The following is a 19852-nucleotide window of genomic DNA, read 5'->3' as shown; positions in this document are numbered from 1 at the left end:
TGACGACACACCCCTTCAACCCTCATCCTGATGCTTCGCCGCTCTGCTGTGACGTACTGCGGCGCGCAGAGTGACGTAGTCGGCGGGCCGATTTGAAATTGAGAGGAAGGAGTCGGCGCTGTTAACGGTAACGGCTGGGCTGTTGGGACGGGTCTCTTCGTGGCGCGGGACTTCCCTGCCGAGCGGGGCGAGTGGCAGCCATTCCCCGACACACACACACCCACCCCCCGCCATTCCCCCCGGTCCGGGGCTGGCGCCTGCGAGGCGGGCGGCGAGCACCGGCCGGCCGGCCCCGGGGAACCCTGGGCCTCCCACTGGGGGAAAGCCGGTGCTGCAAGGGGGCCGGGCCCGGCGGCGGTGGGGAGCGTCGGGCTGTTGGTGCTGGCGTGTAAACGCCGCTGGCTTCCCTGTTTGCCTTTGGCACGGTGTAAACGCGTTGTTAATTCAAGTGGGTGTAGCTGTGGCCGGTTCTGCCGCGCCCCTGCCTTTTTTTTTTTCCTGCTAGCATGTTGTCTCTAGTAAACTCTGCTCTTAAACTAGTCACTTGGTATGTTTGCGAAAAATTTTCTTCTGTTTACCGTGGATCTCTGGAATAGTAATGGGAGAATGCAGCTTCTTCCAGAGGGAAAATGAGGTCGTGGATAGTCTGCCCTATGAAGTGGGCGGAAGCTAAACTTCTGCAACGGTTTGGGAGAAGTGCAGCTAGAAGTGTAATCGTGAAACACAATTTATATCGATAATGTGTTTTGGTGATGCTTGTAACAAAGGATTCAAACGATACAAAACAATAATGTTTTTGATGAGTTATAGTCCAGTCATTTGGGCACATCCCAAAAATAAAACAGATTATCTGTAGAGGGTAAAAGTTGGCATTTTTTGCAGAGTTAATGCCATTTAACTCAAAATCCCACTTAATACCACTGTGGGGAATATTCAATATTTTCAGTTGGGTTTATATTTTGTATGTGTAGTCTGAACATAGCCATAATATTACTTCAGAATAGTCTTTCCAGTTATTCTTCTATGGTTCTGTGAGGTCATTTGCAAAATCAATAACCAGGCTCAGAATTAGCAGCTAAGGAACAGAGGGATGATTGAAGTGCTAGAAACAGTAATCATGTTAGTGTGGCCTTCCTCCCAGCTGATTGGACTGAAAGACTTCTTAAGCTGTTTTGCATTTGGAACCTGTAGGATAGAAATGACCAGGCATAAATAATAGGTTTGGAACAAGCACTGGTACTTTCATCAATAAGATAGTTAATTTGAAAGTCTGTGGCTACTGCTATATAGTTCTGGAGTCTGACATACACCATTTTCTATTAATTTTGGGGGTTTAAGATAACCCAATATTTCTGTAAACTGTCTGTCACACTGGTTGGTCCAAGGGGCAGTTCTACTTGCTTATTCTGACCCCTCAGAAAAGTCGTTGTGGTGTTTAAAAAAAGCAAATACTCTTAAGTCTTTGATTTTCCAATACTGACAGATTGTGATTTACAGTATAGTCACAATGAGGCGAAGCTCGAGTATTGCTGGAAGCAGCGGACGGCAATCTATGATGGCACTGAGAGTGCAGGACAACAACAAAATGGGTCTTCAAACACCTCAGATGTAAGTGTTGCTGATCATCTGCTAAGAATAGGTGTATAAAAAACTAACTCAGAAGAGATTTACTGTAGTGTGTTTGAGTGTGTGAGTAGCAACTGAAAAACAAAATTGGAAGCAGCAAGAAGAAAACTTGCTGCAGCCAAGGATATTTGCAGAAGTGCATCAGTTCTGAAAAAAACTTTCTTTAAACTATTTGTTTACTCGTGACACGTTTCAAATTGTAACACTTCTCACATGTTTCTTAGGAGGTGGCTGAATGCATGTATGTATAAAATGTATACTTATAAATCTTGCAGGAGTAGTTTTGATAATGGACAAATAATGCATTAAAAACATTGACTTTTCTAAGATGGTGCTATGCTGAAGATGCGTAAGCTTATATACATGTGTTACAGTTTTCTTACATGAACAAAAGATGAAATGGTAGAAATACATCATTTAAATGCTTGTCCCTATCCTTTAGGAAAGACAGAGGTACGTTTGGGAAGCTGAGCATGAGCAAACCTACACCTGGAACTTCAGAAAGAAAAGTCAGCTTTTTTGGGAAGAGGTATTGATAGCTTCAGATCTCTGTACTGTAAATTAAAACAATAACAGTCCCACATTGTTTTGTCATTTTTCTCTCTGGACAGATTTTCATTATAGGAAATAACAGATCTAAGCCCAGCAGACCTTCAGGTCTCCCTTCCTCCACTCTTTGATCACTGAACATTAATGCTGTGGAGTAGGAATTGCTTTGAGAGCTGTTCTGTCTCTTGGGAATGATATGTACTGCAGACCTTAAGAGCTTCTCATATGTTTGCCTGTGTAAGGAAGAACAATATCTCCAGTACACTCTGCCTTAGTTTTGTCTTCTAAAATGCAAACCTTCCAAAATTTTATTATTTTTAAGCTTAGTTCAGGGCTTTTTGTGTTCTGATGGCTTGCAGATATCATCTTTCATAGGACCCCACTGTTGCAGGGATCTATGCCTTTTAAATATTCCTTAAGTATTTAGTCTTTATTCTCAATCACCTACATAATTTTGTTTCTTCATCCTTGGGGTGTTTTTCTGCTCTATAAAACTTCATTTCTTTCAATAAACTGAAGGAAATATGCATCTAGGATGCATCTGTTGTATGCGTGCATCATGGCTTCCAGGCTGGTGTTATTTTTCCAATCATCCTAGATAAAGAGAAACCTTGAGGTATCCCTTGGCATAACAAATGCACAAGAAACATGAAAATAGCAATTGTACTGATTTAAACATTAAAAGAGTTCTTCTTTATCTGTATTGTGACAAGAACTGTATTTCTTTTTTGTTCTCAGAACTAGTGGGGCTGGAGGTTCACGTAACAGTCAGTATGGTGTGTTTGGTACAGAAAAGATCAAGGATCCCAGGCCGCTTCATGACAAGGCATTCATCCAACAATGTATCAAGCAGCTTTGTGAGGTAACTTATTAACTTTTTCTAAATGTGCGTTATTAGGCATAAAAGATACTAATAAAAATATTTATTTTTCACAGTTTCAACTTTAGATCTTATTTAGTGACTAATATGCCATGCTTCTTTTTCTCAGTTTCTTGTTGAGAATGGTTACGCCCATAACGTTTCCATGAAATCACTACAGTCTCCATCAGTTAAGGACTTCTTAAAAATCTTCACTTTTATCTATGGATTTCTCTGCCCTTCATACGAACTGCCTGACTCAAAATTTGAAGAGGAAATTCCCAGAGTTTTTAAAGAGCTTGGGTAAGATCATTATTGTTAGTCTGTTGTGCTAAATAGATACGATACAGCTAGAAATTTAAAAGCTAAGAACGCTGCATGATAGCTGGGGAGAACAGATAGGCTTCTTTATTCAGGTAAGACTCAAACTACAATGTTGTGATTACTTTGTTTCACTTCTGTTTAAGTTTACTCTGATCCTCAGACTCTACTATACATTTTATATTTGAACTTGAGAGCTATAGGCTCTTGGAAGCTTACTTTGTAATGTAAAATCTAATTAATCATCTTTTTGTATTAAACTTTGAAAGACAGACACATTGGTTTTTGACAGACTTTTCTGGTTCATTCTGTTAAAATCCAAGAACTAAAAAACAATTTCAGAATGTTGGATCCAGTTAATTTAGTCAAAAATAATTTTAGCTGCAGTTTCTCCCACCCTGCTTTCAAAGCAGGGGGTGGAAATAACAAAAACGACTGCTGAGGTGAAAAAAAAAAAAAACACTAAGTAGCTCAGTATTTTATTTCTAATCTTGTTCAGTAAGTGTTTGAAATCATGAATGTGCCAACACTTTCCAAGAAAGAAAATCCTCTGCCTGTTGATGAATGTGAATTTTCAGTCTCATTAAAAAAAAAAAAAGTGAAGTGTATTTTACTTCTGTAGATTTGAGGCCACGATTGTGTCAAAGCACCAGGGCTCCTTAGGTGTTAGGTACAAGTTTGTTCTGTTCACTTCTCAGTATTTTAATGAAATTTTGTTTTAATCTATAACATTTGAAACTGGTGTCCTACCTGAAATGTTGAAAAGGCAGTTGCTCTCAAGAGGCTTTATTCTGCTGCACCAAGAGTGTAATCCTGGATAAAAAGACTTATTTTGAGAACTCACTTTAAGTTGTCATTTGAGAGTTATGAAATGGACCTAAATAATTAATTTTTTAAAAATTCTTAGGCTGAATGGCTCATGAGCACTTATTTAGAACCATCATAGCTTCTTGTCCTATGTTCTTAAAATCACTTTGAGCAGCTGAAAGTCTAAAGATAGAATAAAATCTGCACTTCAGTGTTCCTTGACTTGTAGAAGACTTTGAGAGGGTGTCTGTAATCAGCAGCGTGGCTTTTGTGTGCTCCATATTTATAGGTAATATTAATATTTTGATATGCAGCTGTTCCTAAAATCTGTTCTGTGATCAAACATTACTCATGCCTGTAGGGCACCCACTCCTTTTTCCTTAGAACTGCAGTGCCCATCTCTCCTCCCATAGCAGTTTCAGGAGAAAGACAAATCTGGCTTCTACCAAGACAACATACTAAGCTGAATAGGAAGGGGCTAAGGATTGTATGAAGGAATAGCTTACACTTTTTTGTATGAGGCCTTAATTGTTCCTACTCTTTGGATATGCAAAAAAAGTCAATTTCTTCAATCACTTCTTCTATAGCTAGCCAGTTGAGGGAGGTGACTGTCCCACTTCACACTGCACTGGTGCGGCCTCACCTCAAGTATTGTGTGTAGTTTTGGGCATCTCAAAATAAGAAGGGCATCAAACTATTAGAGTGTGTCCAGAGGAGGGCAATCAAGATGGTGAAAGGTCTCAAGAGCAAGAATTCTGAGGAGCAGCTGAGGTAACTTGGTTTCTTCAGCTTGGAGAAGAGAAGGCTGAGGGGTGCCCTCATTGTAGTTGCTGCCGCCCTTGAGGAAGGCATAGGAGAAGGGAGGTGCTGAAATAGGCTCTCTGGTGACCAGCGATAGGGCACAGGGAAATGGAATGAAACTGCATCAGTGGAAGATCATACTGGGCAGTAGAAAAAGGTTCTTCACTGAGAGGGTGGTCCGGCACTGGATAATAGGCTCCCCAGGGAAGCGGTCACAGCATCAAGCCTGTCAGAGTTCAAGGAGTGTCTGGATGATGCTCTTAGTCATATGGTTTAGTTTTAGGTAGTCCTGTGAGGATCAGGGAGCTGGACCTCATGATCCTTATGGGTCCCTTCCAAATCGAGATATTCTGTGATTCTATGAATCACAAAATGAGAAACCCATGATAAACTGAGTTCTTACAGCACTATTTTATGCAATTATCTTCCTTCAATGTACAGTATAAAGTACAATTGAGTTTATTCTTCCTTCTGTGCCTTGATATGCATGTAAAAGCATGCTGTTCCATTTTCATCACTGTTTGCCACAACTATGAAAAATGTATTTTCTTTTGCCTTGTAGGTACCCCTTTCCTTTGTCAAAAAGCTCCATGTACACAGTGGGAGCACCACACACCTGGCCTCAGATCGTGACAGCTTTGGTTTGGTTAATTGATTGCGTCAAGGTAGCATTTGTCTTCTTTAAGCCAAATATTTCCACTTTCAGACCGGAATGTTAGTTTCAATACAGACCTCCTAAATGCTTTCTAAAAATCTCTGTTTAGCATTTATGTAAAGAAAAAGGTAGGTGTTCTCACCTACCTAGGCTAAGGCTACCTAGCTAAGGCTAGCCGTTAGCCTTACCTTCAGTAACTTTTAAACTGAGTTTTTAATGGTTTGTGCTTTTTTTTTTTTTACTGTGTGCACTGGATAAATTTGTGCGTGAGAAGGGGGGAAAATTACTTATACATAAAAATGTGAAAAGTTAATGGTTATAATCGTGTATCTCCAGTGCAGATCTTGTGACATCTGCCATCTTGTCCTAAATCTGAAGTCTAAGGATGGAATTTTCAGTAGCAATTATTCAAGTGTCCTGTCATTGATGTATAGGGTGGGAGGTTTTTGTTTTGTTGTTTTATTTTTTTTAAGTAGTGGCAACTCTCTGTTGCAGCCAGCTCAGGTCTGAGCAAAATTTGGAATCTGTGACAGAAGTTCACCACTGATGAATTGGACACACATGAAAATCCCAACCTTTATGCTGAAAAGACACATTTGCTTTAGCAAGGCAATTTGGCAGTGGTGAATGAAGGCATTCCTCTTCATGTGCTTTTAGTTAACTAAACCACAGGCTCATTACCCTGATGTGCTGCTTCAGAATGTGACCAATCACCATTACACGCTGCTTGCTGAAATCCTAATCCAGTGTTACTCTGCTTCTTATGAACTTCCAACTAATATGAAAACTAATGGGGATTTTCACACTTGCTCTTTGTATGTACACCTGTGCCTTTCAGTTGTATGCTGCCATGAGGGAAAATGCACCATTATTTGACGATGGACAGAGCTGGGGAGGAGAGACAGATGATGGGATTGTACATAATAAGGTACCATAAAAAGTAAAGGATTATTAGAATTGTATATGCTGTAACAACACAATTTAAATACGACACAGCCATTTTAACTTTATTTATACATTCTGTTCAGTTTTACATTCACAGAGTTCTCTAGGAAGTATAGTAGCATTATACAAAAAGCCTGATCAACTAGTTTCCTGAGCAGGCATCACGGCCAGTCTGTTGGTGAAGACTGGGTATTAAATTAAAATACCTTATTCTCTGAGTTGCTACTGTTTCTGTTCTCTTTGTGGAGAAAGGGAATCATTATTCTGTTTGTTTATTGCCTTAGTGGGGTCTCAGATATATTTCTCTTTTGCACTTGAGTCTTCTAAGGTTAACAGCAGTACAGTGTAAAGACAGTGACTTAATTATATATGTAGTGGCTCCTGCCAATATTTACTCAGTTTACCATTTAAAAGTTGGTTGTTCTGTTTAATTTCCAAGCCACAAACTAGGGTGGCAATGTAATTAAGGCACTTAAAAATCCAGCAGCTTGCTTTCTTTCTAATTTATCATAAATTAGTAGTACTATTCAGACTTAACTCAGTGTTAACACACAGCAGATGTTTGGAAGGGGTTGTATGATGTGCCAGAACATTTAATTTAAAAATTGCAAATATCAAATCAGTATTTTGAACTACAGTTACAAAACTGACAGTTGACAAGTAAAAATGGTTTAAGCTAAATGTGTGCTTATACATTAATACATACGCATATATGTTGAAACAAAATTTGCAGTACGGGCATAATTGCTTCTGAAAGATCTGTAATTTAAAGTTTCCAGTAAATTCTTTCTGGGTACCCTCTCTTTAATTCTAGATCCCTTTTCTGACATCTGCATAGCTGAACTATAGTGGTCACGTTTACTGAAGAGGTCTGTTAAACAGACCTACAGTTTCCATAAACTAGCCTGAGAGGACCATATGCTACAGGGCTGGGGAAGAGTGGCTGGAGAGCTGCCCAGCAGAGAAGGACCTGGGGGTGCTGGTTGACAGTCGCCTGAACATGAGCCAGCAGTGTGCCTAGGTGGCCAAGAAGGCCAACAGCATCCTGGCTTGTATCAGGAACAGTGTGGCCAGCAGGAGTAGAGAATTGATCGTGCCCCTGTACTCGGCACTGGTGAGGCCGTACCTCGAATACTGTGTTCAGTTTGGGGCCCCTCACTACAAGAAGGACATCCAGGTGCTGGAGCGTGTCCAGAGAAGGGCAACAAGGCTGATGAAGGGTCTAGAGCGCAAGTCTTATATGAGGAGTGGCTGAGGGAACTGGGATTGTTTAGCCTGGAGAAGAGGAGCCTGACAGGAGACCTTCTTGCTCTCTACAACTACCTGAAAGGTGGTTGTAGTGAGGCGGGGGTCAGACTCTTCTCCCAAGTAACAAGCGATAGGATGAGAGGAAATGGCCTCAAGTTGTGCCAGGGGAGGTTTAGATTGGATAACAGGAAAAAGCTTTTCTCTGGAGGGGTTGTCAAGCATTGGAACAGGCTGCCCAGAGAGGTAGTAGAGTCACTATCCCTGGAGGTATTTAAAAGACATGTTGTTCTTAGACACATGGTCTAATGGTGGACTTGGCAGTGTTAGGTTTGTAGTCGGACTTGATGGTCATAAAGGTCTTTTCCAAACTAGATGATTCCATACATTTCAAGATAACTTCTTAAATGTTATATCTACTATTCTTGTTAGGTATGCTGGAAGGGTGTGTCAAGTATTTCCAGTCCTTTCTTAATGTGAATTCTAGATGTCTCCTTCTGCCTGGATATAATCTGTTGACATTCTGTGTTTAAAAGGAGCAAAAAAAGTTGATTTTTACAGAAGTGCAGCCAAACCAATGAAAGACATTTTTGGTGTCTAATTCCATTGTTTGAGTAGATTTAGACTATCTAGATATTTTACAGCCCTTTGAATCATTGAAATGAAAACTTAAATTTTTTTCAGCTTTTCCTCGACTACTCTGTGAAGTGCTATGAGCAATTCATGAAAGGGAGAGATACTTTTGAAGAATTGGATGCAGAAGTGCAGTCAAAATTAAGTAAGTTTTCATGTTTTAATCGAGTATTTAATTGTGTTACTGGTTTCTTTCCTCCTAGCATTGGTTTTGCTCAGCTTACAATTAAAAGTGATCTGAGGTAGGGGAACCTGAAATTCCCAAGTACCTCGCAATTACTTTGACTTAATTCTCTTCTCTTTATGCATTGTTACTAGTACAGACAGATGGGTCATGCTCTGCTGCCAGCTTACCTGTGTAACCCTATTGTTTTCAATGGCTTTGTGACAGAAAAAGCAGTATACTGTTTTTCAGATGCAAATTCCATCTATGTAGATGACTCTTTTTCTGTTTGACAGAGTTAACAATTAAAAAAAAAAAATATTACCAGAGAATGCACATCTGGCAAGTAATGAAGTTCAGCTTCTAAAAGCTCTGAAAACAGTCTGCAAGAGTTCCAAACTCTGTTGTGAAGGTTCCCATATATGCATGAACCTGTGTTTGTGTTTGGGGACATGGAAAATCATTAATTTTTTTGACTCATTCAATTCATCACCTACAGAAATACAAACAGAATATGAGAACAAGGAGGAAAAATAGTTCTTGCTTTCTATGTCCTCCTATGAAAAGCCAGATTAAGGATACTTCTGTTGCAGGCTGGAGCCGTCAGTTGGAGAGGAAACATAACCTACCAGACTTACTAGATGTTAGTAGGAAAAAGTAGTCATGTTGATGTTTGGCAAAGGCTGAGGGAAGTAGGGGAAAAGATGTCTCAAGAGGCAAGGAAGTATGTGCATGAGGAAGGAGGAGTTTACAGACCAGACTACCTTGTGAAGCTGGAACAGATGAAAGTTATCTAACAACCGCTATCCTGTAATGTGGGCTGTATGAGAGTTTGGAAACTGACCTCACAGGAGTGATTTTTGAGCTCGCTTATGACATGGGGACTGAAAAACTATTTTCTTTTCCTGTTTGTTTTGGGTTTTGCCTATTTGCTTTGTAATGAAAGGTTTTCTTGATTGTTTGTTGGTTGTTTTGTGGGTTTTTTTGTTTTGTTTTTTATTTAAATTAATTGTCCAGATAATGGGTATTTACTGTGCTGAAGGTAAAGCACAGATATTCAGATTAGGTGATGCTATTCAGTGAGGTTAATTTGTAACCACCCCTGCTCCTTTCTTTTTCCCTCAGAGGATTTATTTAATATAGATGAATTCCAGATAGAAGGTTTAGTAGCTGACAACAAAAGACTTAATGAAGAGATTGCGAGACTAGAAAAAGAAAAGGAAAGCGAACCGGTTAGTAAACTGTGTCTATGCTTCTTTATACAGTGGAATTGAATTTTATGTTATTGACCATTATTGTCATTATTAAACAAAGATGCTGATTATACATTACAACGAATGGAAAATCATTTTCGGTACTCTGCAGGATTTTAATTAGGCCAGGTTATTACAGACTCTATACCATTATAGTACAAGGCATTTCCTGTGGAGTCTTCAGTCACTATTTGTTTGATATTGTACTGATATTTTCAGGTAATGAGATCTTGCTTTGCTGAAATAATAATAAAATACTTTAATAACTTTTTTTTTCTGAACTTCAACATTATCTCTTCCAAAAATTTTGTTATGAGGAGTTTTTAAGGGATGAGAGAATGAGATTCAGTGGTAACAATATATTATAGGGAAAATATTTTGTTTGAAAAGATGGATTCTGCTTTTAATACATCATGAGTTTAAAACTGGTTTGGTGGTGGTGCAGCTGGCAAATTGAGACTCCTGCCTACTGTGCAAGATGTGTTGCTTTTATTACCTGCTATCCTTGCCCTTAGTTTTATCTGCCTTTGTGTATTATTATACTTAAGTTATGAATTATCTGTAGGAAGAACTTTATTAATGCAATGCCTAATGCAAATCAAAGACTAAATGCTGAAATGAAAGAATTAAGGTACAAACCATCTTTTCAGTCTTTCTTATTATTTTAAAGATGCTTAACTTGATTCAGCTGAACCACAGAGATATAAAAAAAGTTATTGAAGTTCTTTAATGTTATATTTATACTGTTGAACAATTACTCTATTGTCTTGTCTGGAATGTAAGATAGTTATTTTAGATTAATATAATAGCAGTTGTTCTTTCCATCTGTTTACTAGGATCGTAGAGTAACACTTCGAAACCTGAAATCGTCTCTTCAAGCAGATGTCCAGAAATACCAGGCTTATTTGGCTAATCTGGAATCTCATGTAGCCATCCTTGATCAAAAACTGGAAGGTGTTAAGGAGGAAGTTGAGACAGTGGGTAAGAAGGTCTCGGTCACAAATGGGATAGTGAAGCTAAAAGTAGGCTTAAAATAATTGTAGTTCTCAGATTCGGGATAGAGACAGACACTTAATATATGATGATGCTGTAAATAATTTTCCAAAATGGATTGCTAATAGAGATTTTTTGGCTCATAGCTGCTTGTACAGTAAAGTAATGAAATACAGACATTATTTACTCAAAAAAACACAGAGATATTAGGCTTAACTATATAGGCTGGTATTTTACATCAATTTCACAAATGTTTTGTGGACTTAGAAATGGAAGTAGAAGCAATGAAGCAGGAGAATGCCCGGCTCCAGCATATCTTTGATAACCAAAAGTACTCAGTTGCGGACATTGAGAGAATAAATCATGAGAGAAATGAGTTGCAGCAAACCATTAACAAGCTGACTAAGGAAGTGGAAGCAGAAGAACATCAGCTGTGGAATGAAGAGCTAAAATATGCTAGGAATAAAGAGGCGGTATGTGAAAACCCTACTACACTGAGGGGTGACTGTTTTCATCATGCAAGCTTAAACTTCAGACATTGACTATTGTTAACTTCTTTCATAAATAATCTAACAGCATAGATATGACTTAACAGGCTAAAGTGACAAGAACAGCTTATGTTTATAATCTCTCTGAAAAATGTTTCTTCTTTTTTCCCCTTTTCTGTTTTGAACATAATGGAAATATATTCTTCTCATATTTTTTTTTCTATATCATAGGGGACATAGCTAGAAATATGTACCACTGTCAGCTCTCATTGTTACAGCCTCAAGTGCTTTGATAACGTTAGCTTGAAATTGCTTTGATAACACAAGCAACTTCAGGCTACTGTTAAGATTTCATAGTAAGGAAGTAATGCAAAACTAGTGCTTTGGATCAATATCTGCATGCATTTAGGGCCAGATTGGTCCCTTATGTGGAAGTTCTGATAGGCTTTAAGGGCCAAATTCAGTCCCCTCAAACAGAAGGAAAAGATGTGGTCCTGTAAGTGGTGGGACTTAAAAGCTTCTGCTTTGCTAGATGGAGAACTAAAAAAAAGTTTCAAATATGTTTTGCATTTGGCAGGGTTATGCTTTATCAAGCACTTGGTATTACCTTAAATTACCCATAATGTGCAAGCATGAAGCATATAAAAACTGGAAAAAAATACTTACGTTGTTTGGTGTTTGCATGCAAATGGCACTCATTAATCAGAACATAAAGCATTTAATAAGCTTTAACTGGAGGAATGCTCCAGTTAAAGTATGTTATTAGGATGTGTGCCTATGTGGCATTTCCTGTAAAAACCTATGAGAGAAGGCATATCAACATAATGACTGATCATTGTTTTAGTTATTTGTATTATTTCCAAGCATGTTTTTCCTTCCCTATCAACCAATCCTCAAAAATTTGGAGCGGGAAAAAACATGGCAAATGAGTAGGGAAAACTACGGGTGAAACCGTTCAGTCTCACCCATACACACTGAGAAACCTTGCAGAGCAAACCCTCAAAGAATCATAAAACAGCACTTAATCCAAACAGTGCAGACTGCTGGACTGTCAATACATGCAGCTCTTGCATACTGCGGCATGACAGGGAATCATGTTTGTACAGAGCAACTCAGAAACTTGTTTGAAGTACTGTATGAATACTTTTTGCAAAGCTTCCATTTGTATTTCTTCTATGAGTTTTGCCCTTTTCTCCCTGAACAGATCGAAATGCAACTGGCAGAGTATCATAAACTGGCTCGGAAGCTGAAATTAATTCCAGTAAGTGCTGAGAATTCCAAAGGCCACGACTTTGAGATTCAGTTTAATCCTGAGGCAGGACCAAATTGCCTAGTCAAATACAGAACTCAGATCAAGGTAAGCAGAGTCAACACTGAATGTTTCTGTTACCACTCATGAAAAAAAATGCGCTTCTTTGGAAATGTTGGAAAGGTCTCTCTTAACCTCTCCATGAAACTTCAGTGAAAAGCTTGTGTGACGCGTTACCATAATTACATCATAGTATAGGGAGGAAATTTGGTATTGGAGGGTACAGCAGCCTAAATAAAAACAGGAGAGGGAAAAGACATACTGGGACATATCTTAGTTCAAACTAACAATTTGCATTAGCCAGATCTTCTTGTATGTGTATTACAGGCTCCCCTTATGGAGATCATAAACCAGACTGAGGAAGAAATTAGGAAAGCTACTCAGAGGAAAATGACTTTGGAAGATACTTTGGAACAGGTGTGTTGGTTAATGAAGATTAGGACTAAGATACCATAATGTTATCTGCTGGTCTCATTTATCCTTTTGCATGGCTGAAGTGTGGTGTGGTGGGTTGTTTAGGTTGGTTTTGTTGGGGGCTTTTTTGGGTTGGGTTTTTTTGGGGGGGTAGGGAGGAAAGCTGTGAGAAGGTTGCTTTAATTATAATGGAACCTAAAAGCTTTTGTGATAATTAGGGTCTTCTTCTGTTGGTTGAAATAATGTGTATTCCCTGCATTGAAGATTATGCAGCTTATATATTTGACCATAAACATTGGAAAGATTTGTTCTTAATAAGTTGCCCATTCCAGTCTGTTGTGTGGCTTACCATGACTGACAAGTTGGTCATCAGGAAGATTTATAGCAATATTGGGTTCAGGAAGGATTGGAAGAAGGAGAATTTTATTTCCACATTCTTCCTCTACCTCACTTTTTACTGCTGAGCACAACAGTATACAGTATGGAATATCCTTTTGCCCAGTTTTGGTCAGCTGTCCTGGCTATCTGCCTTCCCAACCTCTTGCCTGCCCCTACCCTAATCACTGAGGGGCTGTGAGAGGGAGATAAAGCCCTGATGCTGTGCAAGTGCTATTCAGCAGTAGCCAAAATATTGGTGTGTTGCCAATGCTGTTTTAACCACTTATCCAAAACAAAGCACGATACAGGCTGATATGAAGAAAGTTAATGCCACCCAGCCTGGCCCAGTTTAAATATTCCTGGGCTACCGTGTATTGTTTGTGATGGCATGGATTTATATGTTGGAAATCTTTTTAAATTATATTTTCTTGGTCATGTTTTCATTCTAGGTGAATGTAATGGTAGTAGACAAGAAAAGCAGTGTGAAAATGCTGAAAGAAGAAGCTGAAAAGCTGGATGATCTTTACCATCAGAAGCTTAAGGTAGAACCTCATCTAGGTTGATGACAATTTATCCTTAATGATATCCTTATCCTTAATGGTTGTATTTATACATAAGTTCTCAGTTTGAATTTTTGTTTGGACCTCTGCCCTTCCCTCCTTCCATTCCTCCTGCAGGATTCTCTCATTCTTTTCAGGCATGTTTGAGTGCTCCCTTAAGTGAGTCAGTTTTCACTTTCTCGTAAGACAGTCTGGCATCATACTTTGGCAGATCCTGTAAATCATAAGCTACTACATCCAGTAATAAAAGCAGTGGCAATCATCTCCTGACCTCAGGGCGTCTCAAAGCATGTGCTTGAAGGAGATTTTGGAGTCAACAGAATCTGCTTTGTCTATTCAATTTGTATGTAATAAATACTTACCGTTTTTAGTAAACATGTTTAATCACATTAAAAACTAAGGAAAACATTTGACTAAGAGCACATTAAATGTTTTAATGTTATAAAATTGTTGCTTCTTTGTTTCTCTTCTCCAGTGGGAGAGCAGTCCCTATCCTTTTCCTCACTTCTAGTTTAAGAACAAAACAGAGCCTCCTCAGTTAACAACTAAGTGGCTGCCTCAGTACCTCCCAACTTCTCTAACAGCATGGCTTTGGGGCTGTGGTGCCCAGGAGAAAAACGCTTTTTGAACTAAGCTAGTGTTTTAACATATCTGCTCTTTCAAAACCACACTGCTGTGCTATAACCACAAAACAGGGTTATTTTGTGGCTAATACCTGCTTAGATGGCTGAAGGCAATTCATTTAGTTTATTGTTTTTAAAAATGCCTGAAATTTTAGCTTTTGATCTGTGCTGTTGCATATGCTTTTCTTTTAAGATGAGCTCATAAAATACTCAGTTGCAACTGGATTGTTATAATAAGACATAGTCATGTAATTCCTTGTGTAATTTTTAAAATGCTATCCATAAGACTTCAGTATTAAAATTATTTTTGAAGGATGATGTTTCAGTAATTTACCAGAATTGCATGTTTATTTGATGGCAAAATTTAGTTTGGTTTTGTGCATTTAATTGTGCTAAGTATAGTGTCAACAGTGTCATTCTCCTTGGAGAGATGATTACTTATATTTCGTATTCATCTTTCAGACACAGAAGAAAAAAGCAATTTTCTTACTCCAAAGGTCATTTTATTTTTTTACCCTAGATACAGTTATTCATTTTGTTCCATTTCTAAGCTTTGTAAAGTATGTAAATGACACTTTTTGAGATGATCTTTGAAGGGAAAATAGCTGCAACACAAACCTTGAAATATTAGAGAAGTTAAGGAAGGTTAGGCTGGTTTTGGGTGGAAGACAATACAGAAAATACTTGAAACTTAGGTTTGGGGGGTGTCATTTTTTATTTTTAGTTGCAAGTTTGGAGTTATCTGTGTGAATTCTGAATTCAAGTATTGGATGTAATCAGGCAATATAAAAGAAAAAAAATCCTAATTATTCCCAAGTTATGCTTCTTCCCGCCCCCCCCCCACCCCCCCTTTCCTTATGTTTACAGGAGGCAGAAAATGAAGAGGAAAAATGTGCAAATGAACTGGATTTGTTAGAGAAGCATAAACAGTTACTTGAGAGTGGTGTCAATGACGGTCTCAGTGAAGCCACAAATGAATTGCATGACCTTCAGCGACAGTAAGGCCCATAACTTCAAGTAGTTTGTGTGGTTTATTTTGTGTTTTATGTGTGTTAAGGATAAAGGCATTTTCTCGAATCCTAACATAAAATTCTTTGGTGAGCAGGTATCCATCTAGTATATTAATTTCACAAGTTCACAGTTGAAAGATGTTTCTCCTCAACACTCAATAATTTGTTAGAACATTTGTCTGCTGTATCAGAACTTCGGTTTTCCATGTAATTTTTTTGATATATATGGTTGTAGTAAGGAAATTAGTTTGTTTCCAAACTTATGTGACAACTACATTTTACGGCCTAAAGTCTGGAAAGACTATTCTGACTCTGTTCTGACTCTAACGTACTTTGTTTCTTACCCGTTAGCAAAATACAGTCCTTTTTCTTCTAAGTTGAGTAATAATAACAAATCTAACTTCGTTCAAGTTAACACTAATTGAATAAAATTATGGCTAAACATGAATATATATCAGATTTGGTGAAGTAATTGTTTTAGATATCAGGAATTTTATAATTACAGATGTGACTCTGAGTGTCTTTTTAGATATCAAGTTGTAATGCAAACAACAACAGAAGAGAGCAGGAAAGCTGGTGATAACTTGAATCGTCTTTTAGAAGTGATTGCTACTCATGTAGTATCTGTAGAGGTAAGCTAAAACTTGATATTCAGAATTAAATCTTTCTAGAGACATTTGCAACTGCAGTTAAACACCTAGGAATTATTGCTCACTCTTTCCAAATAAGCGTCAGTTATTTAGGGCTGCTGCACTGGGTCTGTGGATTCTAGTATAATAAACGTGTTGACAAAACCTTTGGTATAAGTAATCAGAATTTATCATTAAATCTCAGCAGTAACATCTGGTCAGGTAGAATCTGCTTCTGGTAGATGTCTTTCAGAGAAGTGTTTAACTGAAATCACTTAACCTGTGCAATGACTGCTTAAAATGCTTTAGCAGAACCAGTACAATAGAGACCATGATAGTTCTAATAAACTTTCTCTGACTCTTTCTAGAAATATCTTGATGAACAGAATGCAAAAATTGACAGAGACTATGAAGAATTCATGTCTGAGGATCTATTATCATTCTTGACCAGAATTCTAGACAGTTATAAAAAGAAGGCTGAAAGTCTGTAATTACCGAAAAGGTGAAGATGAAAATTTTGTGTTTCTAAAGCTCTGGTATGGTGCCTTCAAAAAGGATGGGTAGTTCCTGTGTTTACAGTGAAACTGGTTATAAGTGTAAGGAAATGTTTATGAACTTCCTGTGTTTTATTACACTTCCTCCTTGCAATATATTATACATGATTACAGACATCTGACAAGACAGCTGTGGAACTTAATTTCATTTTTTCTTCATAATCAAATCATTTGTGTTCTTCATGCTTTCATCAAATCTGTGCTCTTCTAGGAACGTTAGTAAGACAAGAGTACAGTTAACCTGTTACCGTAAGAAGCCAGAGTGGACTTAAAGATGGAACTGCAAGCGACAGCACAAATGCAGAGGGTATTGGCAACTTGAAATACTGCCACTTAAAAGTAGCTAGTGGTTTTTGTAAACTTGTGGGATTGCTAACCGAGGAGAGAGATACACTTTCCTTTCTGGAGTATAGTTTGTGCATTTTGTAATATATGTATGTATTTCGTGCACATGCATGACAGTGCACATCCTTCCCCAAGCCTTTTAGTAGCACGACCAAATGCAAATGTCTTTCAGTCTCCTGCTTGTTCATTTTTCTGTGAAACTGCCCAGAAGACCCCTCTTACATGAGTAAGATTTTTTTTTTTTACAAAAATCTCTTTGAAAAGATCAGTAGTAGTTATACAGTAGTGTTGTAAATAGTCTACAGAAAGAAAGTCAGTTTGAAAACAAAGTTCTAACTGCTCATAGTCCCAGACAAAACCTCACTGTACTACTTGAATATGTATACAAGAGGCAGCTCTAAGTAGGGCAACATATAAATTCTAGCAATACAGCTAATCAGTTTTAGATTTGGCTAATGTTGGATACATCAAAATGGTCTAAAATGAGTCTGCATTCTTCTGTTAGACCAGTAGGACAGACTTTATTTGATTTTTCTTCCTCAGGAAAGTAGCAGTAAAATTAGCATATGGAGAGCTCCAGTTCAAATACACTGAAGAAAAAGTAACACCATCTTTTGAACATGTACTTTTGTTCAGTGTTATGGAAGTAGCATCTTATCTACTTTGTATATACCTTTGTGTTTAAAAAAAAAATCAGCATTTGTCTTGAATAATTCAGTTTATGGTGGTATTTCCTAATAAAAGTATTGGAGTATTTGAGTGTTTTCAAGAGTTCAGTAATAAATATCACTGATTCAAATATACAATGATAAAAACTTTGCAGTCTGTTCAAAAGTTTTTAGCAGCTGATAGCTAAATGAAATTGCTCCTTAATTCTATAATTAGACACAATATTTGAATGAAATGCAGGTCCCTAGGATATACATAACTTAACAAAACTTAACTTGGATCATCTGAACACAGACTGCAAATAAAAACTGAATTGTTTTTAATTCTATACTATTTTTGCAGAGCATATATAAAACTCAGTTGTCTGTAACATAGTGTCGTGGTTTAACCCCAGCCAGCCACGAAGCACCCAACAGCCACTCACTCGCTCACTACCTGCTGATAGGCTGGGGGAGAGAATTGGAAGAGTAAAAGTGATAAAACTCATGGGTTGAGATAAAGACAGTTTAATAGGTAAAGCAAAAGCTGTGCACGTGAGCAAAGCAAAACAAGGAATTCATTCGCTACTTCCCATGGGCAGGCAGGTGTTCAGCCATCTCCAGGAAAGAAGGGCTCCGTCACACATAACAGTTACCTGGGAAGACAAACGCTGTCACTCTGTCCTGCCTTCTTCCCTCAGCTTTATGTGCTGAGCATGACATCATATGCTATGGAATACCCCTTTGGTCAGTTGGAGTCAGCTGTCCCAGCTGTGCCCTCTCCCAGCTTCTTGTGCAACCCCAGCCCTCTCACTGGTGGGGTGGTATGAGAGGCAGAAAAGGCCCTGACTCTTTTAAGTGAGTGTGTAAGCCCTGTTTAGCAGTAACTAAAACATCCCTGTGTTATCAACACTGCTTCCAGCATAAATCCAAAACACAGCTCCATACTAGCTACTAGGAAGAAAATTAATTCTATCCCAGCCAACACAGTGTGTGACTCCTCTGGCTCAGGTATGAGTATTTTGTTTCAGATATTTTGATAATGATGGCATTTTTTTAAGCTTCTAACTTTCTGTTCTTTTGTTGTACTTCAGAAGTTTATTTTGACAGCTGTTAGTTTTCTGACAGGTGGGTAGTAGTTCTGCTTGTCCTTTTTCATTTTACCTTTACAAACTCTTACTACTTTTTTTCTGTAACAGCCTAATCCTTACCAAATCTCAGTTCCTTGTTCTTAGAAGCTTTTTTCTTTTGTGATCTTTCTGATATTTTTGTTATCTAAAGCAATATTCTTCTAGTTAAGCAAAACTGCGAACTATACAGAATAATCATGTTCCTTTAAAATATGTGCTTATTTAGGGGTTATGCTCTCTCTTGGCTGCCTGACACCTGTTTGTCTCTGCTTCTATAGCTGTTCTTGTGTGTGAGCATCTGCAGCTTCTTTGCTTTGTGGAGTAGTCAGTTAACTGAGTAAATGAAAGCAAAATAAATGTCATTTCCAAGGACTAATACTAACCCAATGGTAATGGGTTAAAAAATCAAGGTCACAACGACCTTCCTTCATGTACTGGCAAATGTAATATTTTGAAATTAAAGTAGTCTGAGTAATAAAAAGTCCACATTTGTAATGCTGGCAACATGTTTTTGTTACTGGGCTGAACTAAATTTTTGGCTTTTGTATGGATACAGTTGCCTCATTTATTGCTAGTGTATCTTTTGTACAGTTAATATGCCTTAAGTTTATGTATATTTACTATTAATAAAATTTCTTAAACCTGTTTCTCTGAAGGATAGACTCCTACTGCAAGTATAGAAACATGACATAAAAAGCACAATTAATTTGATTTTCCTGGAGTTAGGTAATTATCTTAGCAGCTGATACTAATTCCCTGACTATTCTTGCTGTTAAACATGCATTATGCAGAGGAAAAATAAATATAGAAGCATGTGCTTCCTATAAATTGCAAGGGAATAAAAATTGTCTTAACCTTTTTAAAAAATAGATGGCTTTTTAAAAACTCTAAGGAACAGAGGTCCAAGCTACTTTT

The 19852-nt window shown here is 37.9% G+C and overlaps 1 protein-coding gene across 1 annotated transcript; it reads left to right on the top strand.

Moving 5' to 3' along the window:
• The first annotated feature begins 20 nt into the window (after positions 1 to 20).
• On the top strand, positions 21 to 19582 carry NDC80 (NDC80 kinetochore complex component). The gene is made up of 17 exons (XM_075084775.1): positions 21 to 127; positions 1498 to 1608; positions 2069 to 2155; positions 2914 to 3037; positions 3165 to 3337; positions 5526 to 5628; positions 6457 to 6546; positions 8493 to 8586; positions 9730 to 9836; positions 10694 to 10838; positions 11118 to 11323; positions 12543 to 12695; positions 12975 to 13064; positions 13889 to 13981; positions 15490 to 15620; positions 16162 to 16264; positions 16630 to 19582. The coding sequence occupies exons 2-17, from the start codon at positions 1508 to 1510 to the stop codon at positions 16750 to 16752; spliced, it is 1923 nt and encodes a 640-aa protein (XP_074940876.1). The 5' UTR covers positions 21 to 127; positions 1498 to 1507; the 3' UTR covers positions 16753 to 19582.
• The last annotated feature ends 270 nt before the right edge of the window (positions 19583 to 19852 follow it).

This window comes from Phalacrocorax aristotelis, chromosome 2, assembly GCF_949628215.1.
Source record: "Phalacrocorax aristotelis chromosome 2, bGulAri2.1, whole genome shotgun sequence".
NCBI lineage: Eukaryota > Metazoa > Chordata > Aves > Suliformes > Phalacrocoracidae > Phalacrocorax > Phalacrocorax aristotelis.
This window is presented reverse-complemented; position numbering and strand designations above follow the sequence as displayed.